General features: G+C 40.8%; 1 protein-coding gene across 1 annotated transcript; it reads left to right on the plus strand.

Annotated features, from left to right (window-relative positions):
- Positions 1-1,873: 1,873 nt before the first annotated feature.
- On the plus strand, positions 1,874-11,679 carry CKAP2 (cytoskeleton associated protein 2; the record flags this gene model as incomplete). Its single annotated transcript, XM_010155158.1, has 8 exons — positions 1,874-1,961; positions 4,249-4,324; positions 6,056-6,879; positions 8,054-8,240; positions 8,803-8,970; positions 9,477-9,549; positions 10,208-10,601; positions 11,442-11,679. Coding segments are annotated over 8 exons (2,048 nt in total), but the record flags the coding sequence as incomplete, so codon positions are not given.
- Positions 11,680-13,493: the final 1,814 nt, after the last annotated feature.

Raw genomic sequence — 13,493 nt, forward strand, 5'->3', positions numbered from 1 at the left:
CGCGAGAGGCTGCCTTCGTGCCCAAAGGCACGCCTTAACTTGGGAGCATCCTATTGAAGCAACCTAGTCCTCTGTCCAGACCCGCACTCCTCTGTGTACTGCTTTCTGACCAGTTTGGCTTCGCCGGGCAGGAACCCTTCTGGTGTCCTAGCTGGTGCACCTCTGCAGAAGGAGGTGCTGTACGCTGCCCTCGGGCTTCCTTCAGCCGGTGCCTGGGCAGCTATGCAGAACAAGAACTATATTCCAAATGCCCAGAGAAGCTGTGGATGCCCCATCCCTGGGAGTGTTCAAGGCCAGGCTGGATGAGGCTTTGAGCAACCTGGTCTAGTGGAAGGTGTCCCTGCCCATGGCAGGGGGGTTGGAACTAGATGGTCTTTAAGGTCCCTTCCAACCCAAACCATTCTGTGATTCTATAAATAAAAGGCAGCACTGCATTAAGCCTGAGTCTCGAGCTACTCTGCTGGCTGTGTGTTTAAGGCTTTGGTGTGTCAGTGTGTGAGGAAGAACTTGCCTTTTTCTGGTCTCCTATACTAGAAGGAGATTCTGAGGGTAACTACCCAATTCCCTGGGAACTTTTTACCACGGAAGGTGTGCAATCAAGTGTTTAATTCTTTTCAGGATTAACATTCAGGTTCCCAAAGGCAATAATCTTTTATCAATTTCTATAGTCTGTACTTCAGTAGTGCAGAAATATATCAGTGTTGAGGGAACGTGATGGTGGACCTTGCGGAGATTTCTAAAGTGTGAATCAAGAACAGTGGGCAAGACAAAATAAGAACGAACATGTGCGAAGAGATTCAGAAGGGGACTTGTGCCTGCCTAGGAGGGGCTGAAGTTGGGTTTTATGTGTGAGTTCATTGAAGACTTCCACTGCTGAATGAACCTGTCTAGTGGAAGGGGTCCCTGCCCATGGCAGGGGGGTTGGAACTAGATGGTCTTTAAGGTCCCTTCCAACCCAAACCATTCTGTGATTCTATGATAGAGGGTGGTGCAATGCCATGAGTTCCTGAATGCCATAAAGGAATTGTTCTGAGTCAAACTTTAACTTCTTGCTCTCACATCCCAATGTATTTGAAACAGTTGAGACCTGGAATCTTAACTGTCTGAACTGGCTGTGTGGATGTTTGAGCTTGCTGTGGGTGGCAGGACCATCTTACTGCAGCTGCTTCCAGTAAGCCAAGGTCACTAGCTATGTACAGGGATAAGGAAAGGTCTTTGGAAAAGAACAACAATGTAGTCTTAGGAAGGATGAGAATCTCTGGTCTGTGGTCAACTAGTGAAAACATGGTTAATTGTTCCATGTGTGGAATGACTTTCTGTATTAAGACAGTGACAGCTGGCTTAAGACCTTTTCGGGATCGTCTTGTGCTGTTATTAACCCTACCGTTGGTCCAACATTTGTGCAGATGCTCAGATGACAACATAAGAGAAGCAAATGCTTTTACAGGTGGCCAGTTGGGTTCATGCGCATGGCGTTTTTCAAACGTGCCATACTTCCCTCACTAACTAAACTCACAAACTAAAAGCGTGCTTGCAGAACCAACAGTATCTATGTGAAATACTGGACAGGCAGCCAGAAGGTAAAAGAGCAAGCCTGGCTTCTTCCCATCACAAAATCATGTTTCATTTAGCACAGTGCAGCAAAACAGCCACCTTGTATAGCTGCGAAATTACGTACAACCACCCCTTGAATAAAGCCTTTTTGAAGTAATGAATGTGTAGGACATTAAGATGTGAATATTCAACTAAAGACTTTGTTTTAGAAAGTCTTGATGCTTTTCTAATTGCATTTCTTTTTTTCTAAGGGTCGAAGTTTGTCATTACTATTTTAGCTGAGAATTTAATAAGCTTTTTTTTTTTATAAACCCACTAGAACAAAGACGACAAAAAGTAGAAGAGTATCTATCAAGAAAAAAGACCTTCTCTGGTGTGCCCATTAAAGAAAACCAGGCATCGATCAGGTAGTATTTCTGCTATGGTTTACATTCCTTTAGAAAGATCCATGGTTGGTGGGAAAGAGGCAAACAGTGGTTCTTGCAGAGGATGCTAGCCAGAAGGTGAGGCCATGCAATGAGACTGGTGACCACGTGGACTTCATAAAGTCCTTTTATCATCAGCAGATACTAAAGGTTTTTGTTAACTAAGTGCATAATAGATGCAATTCATGAAGTATATTATCTGCTCAACTAGAGACCGGGTGGGATACCTTCACGGCAGTCCTCTTATTTCGGATACCACTTTGCTGTTTGCCTCTAACCTTCCTTCTGCAAGTAATGTGTTTTCCCTTCTTTCTACTCAGGCTATGCTGCGTGTGTTCACAATTCACTTGATCTAGCTTCACTGTGGTTTTGTAGTTACTAATTCACTATATTCTGCTAAAAGCAAATAGACTGTAATAAAGCCCTGCCTGTGGGATGGCCAGCAGGTAGACGTAATGTTCTGTAAACAGAACGTGGGCACCTATCATCAATTAGTGCTGCTTCTTATTGACTTGTATTTAAATGCCCAAACTTTAGACAACAGCAGGAAGTTTTAGTGTAAGTCTTTTTATAGAAACCTCTGTTGCTTATTTATTAAACAGGTGTGTGAAGGAGTACAGAGGGTCCTAGCTTTAACTGGTGTTTGTGGTGTAGCAATGTTGGTTTTTTTTAATGGTAAATTTCAGCCTGAAATTTGTTCCCATTGAAACGGGAAGTCTTGCTTGCCATTCTGTATTCTTGAGGTGGCATGGTCCCTTGTTCAGTAGCACAGAACTATTAGCTAGTACAGATCTAACTGACCAAGGACCTGTGAATCTAAAATGCACATAAATGACAAGAATAATATGCCAAAGACTTTTCTGTGCGGCAGAAAAGGCAAGTGCTTTTGTGTTACAGAAAGCTATGTTGTGTTAGAAAATCAGTGCCAACTGCTTTCATTGTACCAATACTCTTAATTTAGCACTTGATCTACTTTTCCTTGCTTTCAGTTTCTTCTCTGGCTATTAAATTCCAGGGCTTTTCATAATCTTCAGTTAACTCACTGTTTAGAGGCATTGTGTGTGTGGATATGACATGCTTCCAGTTTGCAGATATTTCCCTTTTGTGAAGCTATCACTGTTCCACACTGACTACCTGAAAGGAGGTTGGAGCAAGTTGGGTCTCTTCTCCCAAGTGACAGGAAAAGAGGAAACGGCCTCAAGTTGCCCCAGGGGAGGTTTAGATTGGATATTAGGAAAAATTTTGTCACCAAAAGGGTTGTTAGGCACTGGAATGGGCTGCCCAGGGAAGTGGTTGAGTCACCATCCCTGAAAAGATTTAAAAGATGTGTAGGTGTGGCATTTATGCACATGGTGTAGTGGTGGACTCAGCAGTGTTAGGTTTACAGTTGGACTCAATGATGTTAAAGGTCTTTTGCAACCTAAATGACTATGACTTCTGATCAGTTCCGTTAACTTGTGTGTTCTGTCATCGGTGATGTGGAGGCAGTAGCATGATGCAGGCTGCCTTCTGCACCATTTTAAAGTTGTGATTTATCTTTATTTTCACTAATGTACCTTCACTTTCAACTTAGCTGGCTCCTAGAAGATAATCTGATGCAAAGATACCAGTTGCTAACTGGAATACTAATTTTCAGTCACGTGCAATATTGCCACATTTCATACAATGCACCATGAAGTATTTGAGGAAGAATTTGGATTTGTAACTTTAAACTGAGATGTTTTTCTTCTTAGCTGTAAATATATTTTCATAGTTGCTAGGAGACAGTACTGGTCTTGGTGGTTTTGTTATTCACTGGGTAGTCTGATGCCAGCTCTGGTGCCTGAGTGCAGGTTTTGGAACCTGCCAGTGTGGTAGGAACCACATATCCTTGTTCAGACTCGCCTCAGATGATTGCAGTAGCTGAGCTTCAACTCCTTGTGCTGCTCCTCCTTCTCCCTCAACTGCAGCATTTAGAAACTTGGCCTTCTGTAGCTGATACATTGTGCCAGACAGGTTGGTGCTCATCCTTAACCATGAGAATGGCACCAGCTGTTTTCTCCTCTGTTAGCCAGCCCTTCATGGTGTAAGAAGGGATGGTTTGCAGCTGGGCCCTAGGCAGTGGCTGCTCAGCCATTGATTCTTTCTGAAGAAAGTACAAGCTGAACAGAAATGCTTCAGCGTGAATTCGGACTGCCACCTGGACCATGTGAACTTATCCAGAAATATGTTTCTCGGTTAGGTTGCTGAATGATTTAAAATGTCATCTCTTTCTTTTTTTTTTTAGTAGTAGCAAAACCAGGAGAGCAACTAGAAATAAACTGCAAGATAAAATACAGCTCTCAACATCTTCAAAGCCAGAAATGGTAAGTTTTTGTCTGATACTCAAATGCTGATAGCATTGTTCTGTGGTTACAAAATTCCGCATAAACTGTATTGAATTTATATGACTTTCAGAGCGTGAGAAGCTTGCCGGTGCAGTTTGTTGCAACATTATTCAGTGACTGTTCATTATATGCTTTTTGGAGAGCTGTTGTGTTATTGTATGAAATGGATTGTATTGATATTCAATTTTTACCTGACTGGAGATGGGGTTAAATGAGGATACCATTGTTGCTGAGATAATGATTAAATTCTAACCTCTATTCTTGAGACTCTCAGAACTTTTAAATGTATTGTCAGTCATTGGGGAAGTTAGTTAAAACCTGAGCAAGGTCTTCTGCCAGAGTAGAAAATTATTCTATTTTTACTTGGGGGGAAAAAAACCCCAAACAACTAATAAAATTAACTGTTGAATGTGTGTGGGCTTTCAGTTGCGATGCTGGTAAAACATGTAATCCGAAGTAGAGGCTAATACCTAATCAGAGTTCAAGGGAATGTTTTCCCTGTATCATTTTGTGTCACTTTTCCATAGGTAAGATGCACATGGTTGTGCTGCTTAGAAATAGCAAAATACAGATTCTTATCCAGACCTGTTCTTGGGGACAGGTGAGGAAAAAAATAGACACAAAACCTGTGTGTGTTAGATAGTTTTGAGTCTGGGTTCCAAAAGATTTGAGAGACGACAAGGGGTTGTTTGAAATGGAAAGCAAAAACCTTGAAACTTCAAAACTCAGAGTTGATGGGGGAGGGGGAAAGTCTGAAAGCAAGAACAAAGGTGGTGGGTTTTTTGGTGTGTGTTTGGGGTTTTTTTTTTAATTTCCTCAAGGGAGACAGTTTGTCCTGTGTTAATGTCTTTCATGATTTTAAAGTTGAGCTAAACTGCATAGCTCCCTGAAATAACAGCCCTTGTACCTCAAGCTCTAGTTTCTGGCTTGGTCAAATCTAACTTCTAAGCCTGAAAGACAGACCAGGAAATGAGGTGTAGTGTAGCTTTCTTACAGTTTGAGGGCATCTTCCTTAAAGGAGAAGAGTATCAGCTTTTGCAGATTTCCATGTGTTATTCACACTCTTTTTTTTTTTTTTTTCCCCCTCCCACTGCCTTTGGATCTTTCACTCTTCCGTAAGCTGCTGCTTGGACAATGTGGAATTAGTTGCTGTAGAACATCTTTGGAGGAAGAGACTAGGTCCCACTTTACATGACCCTAGCCCAGGTGCCATGAGGAGAATGTGACTGAGAGTTTCAGGATGTAGTAAGGCTGTATAAAACTCACGTCCATTCCTAACTACGGCATCCTATAGCTCAGTGCCCTGATTAAAGGCTTTAGTTACTAACCTTGTGTTAGTAGGCTGGCCACATGAAACGGGGGAATGGTGCTGCTAAGTGATGGGGTTATGCAAACTGAGACACTTTTTGACTGTATACAGCTTAAAGCAATTTCTATTTTGACTGTTCTTAGGTCAATTTGGCAGTTAAAAGCCTACAATTGCTCTAAGAGTTTTGTTGTTATAAGCAGAGAGTACCCCTTAGGTTAGGCCTTCTAACTTCCAGGCCAGGTTTTAAACAAGGCTTACTTGATTTTTTTTTTTTAATTGTGAATTCTGCAATAATAGTGGACAAATAATCTACTCAGTACATACACACTACTTCTGCAGATACTTTTAAAGTGGTGTTTAATGTATATCTAACATCTCCATGGATGTGCTTTTGATTTCAGGAAAATAAAGAGAACACTAACGAACTGTCATGGGACCAATCAAGCAAAACCTCAGAAAAAAATGTTGTTATAAACTCTTCCACAGTCACACTGACAAATTCTGTGTCAGGGACAAACTATAATCCTGAAAATCATGCTTTCAAGGATGAAGTTACTGAAATAAAATCTCAGCACGTGTCACTTAGCAAGTCCTTTTTGCAAATAAAAAGCATAAAAGAGAAGCAATTGATTGCAGAAAAACAAAATTCAAGTATTAGCCTACCAAAGAAACCAGTGCCTGGTACATATCGTGGCAGAGTTATCCAATCCAAGATAAACTCCTTCCGAAAAGCACCAAAAAACGAGGGGGAAAAGAGTTCTTTGCCAGACAAGAAGCTTTTTCCTTCTGCCACCAAGCCATCAGTGAGTTCTTTGTCCATGAAAAGCTGTAGTGATGTTCTGAACACCGTCAAAGTCACCAAGAACCCTAATTCTGTAAAACCAAATGGCGCCCTCCCATTCCAGAGCAAACCACCCAACGAAGCTGCTATTAACTCACAGCCCGATCTGAAGAAATGGCAACCAACGTTTGCTGTGGCGCTAAAGAAAGTCACGGTCAAAAAAATGATTGACGGAAGGGGACCGCAGCCGCTGAAGGCTGCTTCTACCAATTCTGACTACAGAGTAGTAGGAGTGAAGAAACGACCAGTTTTTTGTGAAGATGCAAGACCAGAAGCTCCAGGAAAACCAATTTTTGTTGTTCCTGGTACAAAGTCAGGACAGAATTCTAAAACTAGTGGCAACAGAAAATCTGTTCTGGCAAAAGAACTGGCAGAAGAGAGAAGGTAACTGAATTCCTCACTGTCATAGCTTGATGCTGGAACGTGTTTAGACCTTCTTTCCAGGATTATCTATTTTGATCTGTTTCTTGCTGTAGATATGCTGAAAAATAAGAGAACTCAGTGTTTGAACTTGATTCCAAAGGGCAGCAGACTAAAAACTGTAGACTTGATACTGATAAGTCAGAATTCAGACTAATTGCCGCAGCTCTTCAGGCTTACAGCTTGTCCTGTGCAGTTATAAATAGAAAATGTGTATTGCTCAAGCTCTCTGGTTTTTTTTTTTAATTCTGTTGTGACAGCCTTAAGCATGACAGATCATCCTGTAAGTGAATTGCACGTGCATGCCACTGCTTTAAACAAAAAAAGCTTAATGATGAAGGATGAATAGAGAGATGAGCGTATTTGTGGACCATAGGAAAGCACTTTTCAATGAAATACGTTCCCACTTGGTGAATGCAGCTTAGACGATAGGGTGAAGGTTCATAATCTTAAAGTTATTTGCTATTCTTGGTGGTGGAGTCACCATCCCTGGAGGTGTTCAAGGAACGTGTGGACATGGCACTTGAGGCCATGGTCTAGTGGGTATGGTAGTGTTGGGTTGATGGTTGGACTGGAGGATCTTATAGGACTTTTCCAAACTTAATGATTCTGTGATTCTTGGTAGACCCCCTTGGATAAAGTCACACTTACTAAAAATTGGTGGTCTAGAGGGTTTAGGGTTTAAATGAAATGAAGATTGAATTACACTCATGCACGAGCTTCAGATACTAAAAGCTGTGCGGTGTTCTGGGCTGAGCTTCATGCTTTGCCTTTAGAGAGGATTTCTCGTCTGGTTTGAAGTGGCATTAAGAAAGAGGTGGCGTGGCTGAAGAATAAATCAGAAGCATTTTTACCCTCCTGATAAAAGGGTCTGTAGCCTAAGCCTCTTGTTACTGCTGGAAAGGGAGAGATTAAAGTGCTCTGACCTGACAGATATGTAAAGTAGATAGTGGTATGCATGGTTCTGAAACTTCTATGCAGGTCTAAATGGCAGCTGTGTTCTTTTAGGATTAAAGGGAGAGGACTTGAGGCTTATCTGGAAAGTATGTCTTTGTATGACTTAGCCTAGTTGGTGTTAGTCAATGTAAAAAAACGATAAGCCATCTATCGCTTCAGCTAACGATATTCTTAAATGCAGAGCTCGCCTGGATGAATGGAAGGCATCTAGAGGAAAAGTGATGAGGAGGCCTCCTATGGCTCTGCTTGTGGCACCCCAGTCTAAAAGTGAAGAACAAGAATTCTCTTCTCGTGATTCTTTAGATCATGTATTACAGGATGAGAAGGTCAACAAGACTCTGGCAGAATGTCTGCAGTTAACTGAACAGGTATTCAGGCCCTTGCCTACCAAGTTCTAATCATGCAAGTCCTGTGGGTATGCTGGACCGGTGAATCAGATGCTGGGGACTAATTGCTCCCAAAGTTAAGCAGTAACGTAGCTTTTTGCCAATGCCTGAAGAAATTAGTTCTCACTAAGCTGCACTAACTTACTGAATTATCCATTAAGATTAGACAATTAATAGTAGCATAATAAAGTAGAAAAGCGGCAGTGTCATGAGAGTACTTGTGAAGTAACTTATCTAAAACAAGTCTGCATTTGCAGAAACTTGCCTGGACTTCTGAAGAAGTCTGGTTTAGGTAGTTCTGAAGATGTCTGTGTTCTACTATCCCTTCCACTTACAACACTGCATAAATAACTCTCACCTGGAAGAACAGACGAATGACAATTCTGCTCGAGTTCATAGTTCAGTCTTAGAAATACTTGCCATCTTTAAGTTTCAGGGTTACTCTAAAGAAACTAAAAATACTTGCTTTCTAGGTCAAAACCAGATAAAATACAGCACCTCAAAATGTTCACTGCATTTAAATCTACTCCTGTGTTGACTTTAGGGATGTCGAGGCGATGAAGTGCGTGCTATGTTGGAAGATCTGACACGGACCGTTCCTGGGGTTAAAAATCTTGCAAAGTATTGGATCTGCTGTATACGCCTTGAACAGATGGGCCCTCTTGAAAAGCTTATTGCTGTCTATGAGGAGGCCATTTTGGCAGGAGCAAAGGTGAGGAGCTTGTCCTGAAGTTTGAGACTAACAAACATAAAGGCATGAAAGTATGGTGTACACAAAATACAGCTACTTCTGATTTTAATAAATCCTTTTCTAGTAGAAAGAAAGCCATGTGACCTACTTGAACAAAAAAAATGGATCTGGTTTGCTCTGTAATCACTGTAGATACTACTTTCCAGAAGAAAGGTGTAAGATCATCAGAATGTCATACGATGTTATGCCTACACTAAATTAAGGATTGAGACTTCTAGTATCACTAGAAATCCAAAATAGAACTTAATTTTAATATCAGCAAGATTTCAGGACATCAAATACAGCCTTAGTGCACCAACTATGAGGCTCACTTGTGTTCTGACTTATGTCTGAATGGCATTAAATAAAGGATTTGTAATGTGAACATCATGTGGTCTGTACCACTTTCCCTGTAACTTATACTAAAGAAGCTGAAATGATGATTAATTTTGGAGTTGTTTTTCTAAAACAATACAACTTCTTTCCAGCCTAAAGATGAACTACGGCACACACTACTACGTATTATGAAAAACACTGAAAGCCTTTTTAAGTCTGAGGATGGTAAGTCTGAGTACTTTGTTCTTGTTAGATGTCTGTCTTGACAGGCAATACAAGCTAATTATTTAAACAGTTTGTGCCTGTATTGAATTCTGTTAGTGGAAACTTCTCCGTGATAGTTTTGTATTCAATTGTCTTTGAAAACAACCTTGACTAAACTAACACTTAAAATGAGGAGTGCAGATGCTTTCATCCAAGTTCCTACTTAAACTCCATTAAAGCAGTGTTGTCCAACTATTTTAGCCTGATAATCAAAAATAGCATTCTTGTGAGGTAAAAGTCAGTTGCCTCTGACACAAGCTCCTTTGCTAGCAGGTGCACAGCTGTGTTCTGGCATAATGCCAATTAACGGCAGAAGCAAAGTAGCCATATAAATTCTCATTCAATATCATACTTGACAAATATTTGATCACAGAAAGTGACTGAAGTACTTGTTTGGGAAGGAAGAAATGACTTTTTGAGTTGTATTTAGCATGATTTCTCAGGGTGCGTGTTCTTGAAGGTGACTAAAATTGCTTGTAACTGAAATTGCAGTGGCTCAGACTCAAGGCGTACTTAACTTTCTCATTTAAAGCTTTTCATATTTTAGAAAGACTTCTCAAATCTTAACTTCTCTTTAGTTGTAACTGATCACAGCTGTACTTCAATGCTTCAGTTTTAGAGGCAACTGTGAGAGAAGCTCATTTAAGTGAGGTAGTGGAAGTCAGCAAGGAACCAATTTCATCTGCAGAGGAGGTTCAGGAGGCCTTCAAGGATCTTGGCTCTGATGGTGACCAAAAGGCAGAGAGTGATGACAAGAACGCAGAGACTAGCAGCGAAGTGGTCAAAAAAGAAGAAATGGATTTAGACTTGAAACCAAGAGAAGAGATCTTGCCAAAAAAGAGTAAGAAGCACAAAACTAAAAAACATACAAAAAAGAAAGGAAAATGTGAAACAGAAGAGCAGAATGAAGACAGGGTAAAAGATATACCCCAAGCAGTCAATTCTCTTGAGAATGAGGATGACACATCTTATTTAATGGGATGCAATCTACCTACCACACCATGCTTGGGAAGGTAAGATTACTTCAGGTAACTACAGAAGGTTTGTGGTGTCTGGCACAACAGTCACATTTGTCCTATTGAAACAGGGAGACACTGAATCTGTGAACACCTAGTTAAAACCTCTCAAGAACTTAGTTTCTTAGGATTGCTTCCTCCTCTTTCAGAAGGAAGTTTCTCTAAATAGATTTCTGTATTTACTCAAGCTGCTTTGCTTTTTGAATGTTTCACTAACCAAACCTCTTTGAGGCAGGGATGTAAAATCCAGGTTTAAGATCCCCCTCCTACAGCCCATGTGGCAGTAGTAGTTCTACACTGAGCTGGGTAAAGAGAAAGTAGGTGTTTCCAGTCCTCCCCTCTTCAAATGTAGATGTGGTTATGTCATACAATACTGAAGTGAACAAAATCTGTACAGGCCAGTGGCCTCAATTGTATTTTGAAGCAAAAATCTTAGGAAAAAGAGGCAACCTTTTAAATTCTTCTTTTTTTCTTCAAGTTTTCTTCTAAAATAGGAAAGTTGTGGTCAGCTTTGAAACCTAATGAAGCTGAACTCAGCAGTCTGCTATCCTTCACAGCAGGAAGAACAATTTCCCCCCCAATGGAGTTGGGAGTAAACATTCCTTTAGAAATGCTTTTCAGGAGGTTTTCCAGATTAAAATATTTTGCCCAAGAAAAGAGTTGTATGTCTGGTTTTAACTGTATTAATGGGAAAGGGCCTGTTGCCCTGTTTCCTTTAGCTATGGGAATGGCAAAGGGTTGAATAGGCATTGTGACTTGCTGTTTCTGCTAAATGCTCCAGGGGTAATTCAAAAGGTGGTGTGCCTGTGTTTTTAAGGATTTTTTTTTTTCCCCAAGGGTGAAGATGTACAATGAGGCAGATGACTCCAGTGCTAAAGACCTGAAACTCGTTACCCCTTTGCGGTATTCTCAACGCATTCGGGAGAAGATGTGCAAGGCGTTGGATACTGTCAGAGATCAAGATCCATGTGTCTCTTTGTCTGAGCAGCTGGGAGAATTGGAATCAAAAGCCACTCCACTTATCCACAAACAGAGCAGTGTGTTCAAAGAAACAAGTTCTGAAGTAGAAGAGTAAAAAGTACCATTAATGCTACATGGGAGTTGAGGATGGGGTCCTTCTTAAGGAGAGTTGGGGGGGAGGGTGTTTTTAGCAGCTTTGAGAGAGGAGGAACTATCTAAAACTTGGATGGATGGCTTAAGATGAAAATTGACTGTCTGAGTCACTGAACTTAGAAGTTTAAATGTTTCTATGTTTTCAGAGTTGTGGTAAATCTGGTTTGTTATAGTACTTACAAACATCAGTATCTTCATGTTAAGTAAGTTTTTGTTAAATATGATTCATTATACATTGATGTAAGGACTAGATTTAACACTTACTGTATTTTGATTGTAGTATATTGCTAATAACTCTTGGTTTACTCTCGCGAGTCCTATAGATTCTTTAGAATTACACAGTCCTTTAGTTAAAGAAAACAGACAATAATATTAGCATTCTGATAGGACAATGTCTAGTACTGCAACACTTAGTTTTAAAAACTGAAAACACCTAGTAAGGTGCACACTAAGTTTAAACCTGTATCCATTTTTAGGAGTTTTGTTGAAATACCTAAGTTTAAGGTCTTTAGTTATTGGGATTATTCATGGTAAGTCATCTCCCTTATGTGAGATCTGATACACTAATTACTGTGTGCTGTTCTAATGCTGGTTTGCATTAGCCTGTAATATGGTAGACTTATTAAACTAATTAAATAAGTTAGAGTTGTTCTTTATTTATAGGCTTTAGGCTGGAAACTAATTGTAGAACATGATGATGTTCCAGGCCGGAGACCGGAATTCTGAAATATTCTGTTAGTCTGTTCATGGAGTGAACTGTCAGAGCGGAACATCATGAAATTTTTCCTGTTCAGAAGCTGGTGGTTTCTGTATCTTCAGTATGCAGAGTTAATGTCGACTCTAACTTCAGTCTTGAATGCTCAGCTAATGCTTCTGTGTTAAACAGACCTTGGTCCTTATAGCTAGTTAGGATCTTCCATTTGCAGAAGGGACATGCTCTCTGCATCTAACAAAAACTAAACTTTTAAGTGTACTGCTGCACTGTTTTCTTCAGAGAACCCCCATGATGGCTGATGAGCAAGTCCAAGCACCCACCTGTTACTACAAGGAGTAACACAGGACTGAGCATGTCGCAGTCAGGACACGGTCTTGGCAGGCACTTCTGGTTCTGTGTTGTGGAGGATGTAACCGCTGCGTGTCGTGGTTTGCGTGCTGACCAGGGCATCTGTGTTGGGCCAGTTCTGCTGCTGTAGACAGTGACTGAGACTGTATGGAGTCAGCCTTAGGCTGCCTTTTTTTTTTTTTTTTTAAACCTGGGCGTTTACAAAGTGAAAATTCTTTTTCCAACATGGAAAACTAAATTACGGAAATCACTCTGCCCATGGAACTGTCAAAGACTTCTATGCTTTGCAAGCAGCTTTAACTGGTTTTGTCTGTCCTGCTTCCTTACCTTTTATTACAGAATATCCTGTAATTAAAGCTTTACTTACACTTCCTTACCTACTGATCATGTTTCCATAGATAAAAAACAAGGTTAAAGCACAGTCCCCAGGGCCTAAGGCTTCATTTAGTTGAGTCGCTAGTGCCAGGATCTGGCCCAAATAAATCTCTGCAATTGAGAAACTGATTGTGAAACTGCTATTGGGGTTTTGTGCCACGTGAAGTCTAAAGAGACTCTTGAGGTACTAACACGTCTCTTACTGAGGTGCTGGGCGGGGGGGGGCAGTTTATTATTAACAAATACCGGGTATAAGCCCCGTTGGCTTGCTCTGAGGAACTAAAGCCACAAAGCCCAGGCGCCATAGCCGCACGCGGCAGGGAGGGGCCAGGCGGCCC

Source organism: Eurypyga helias, unplaced genomic scaffold (genome assembly GCF_000690775.1).
Source record: "Eurypyga helias isolate BGI_N326 unplaced genomic scaffold, ASM69077v1 scaffold45597, whole genome shotgun sequence".
Lineage (NCBI taxonomy): Eukaryota > Metazoa > Chordata > Aves > Eurypygiformes > Eurypygidae > Eurypyga > Eurypyga helias.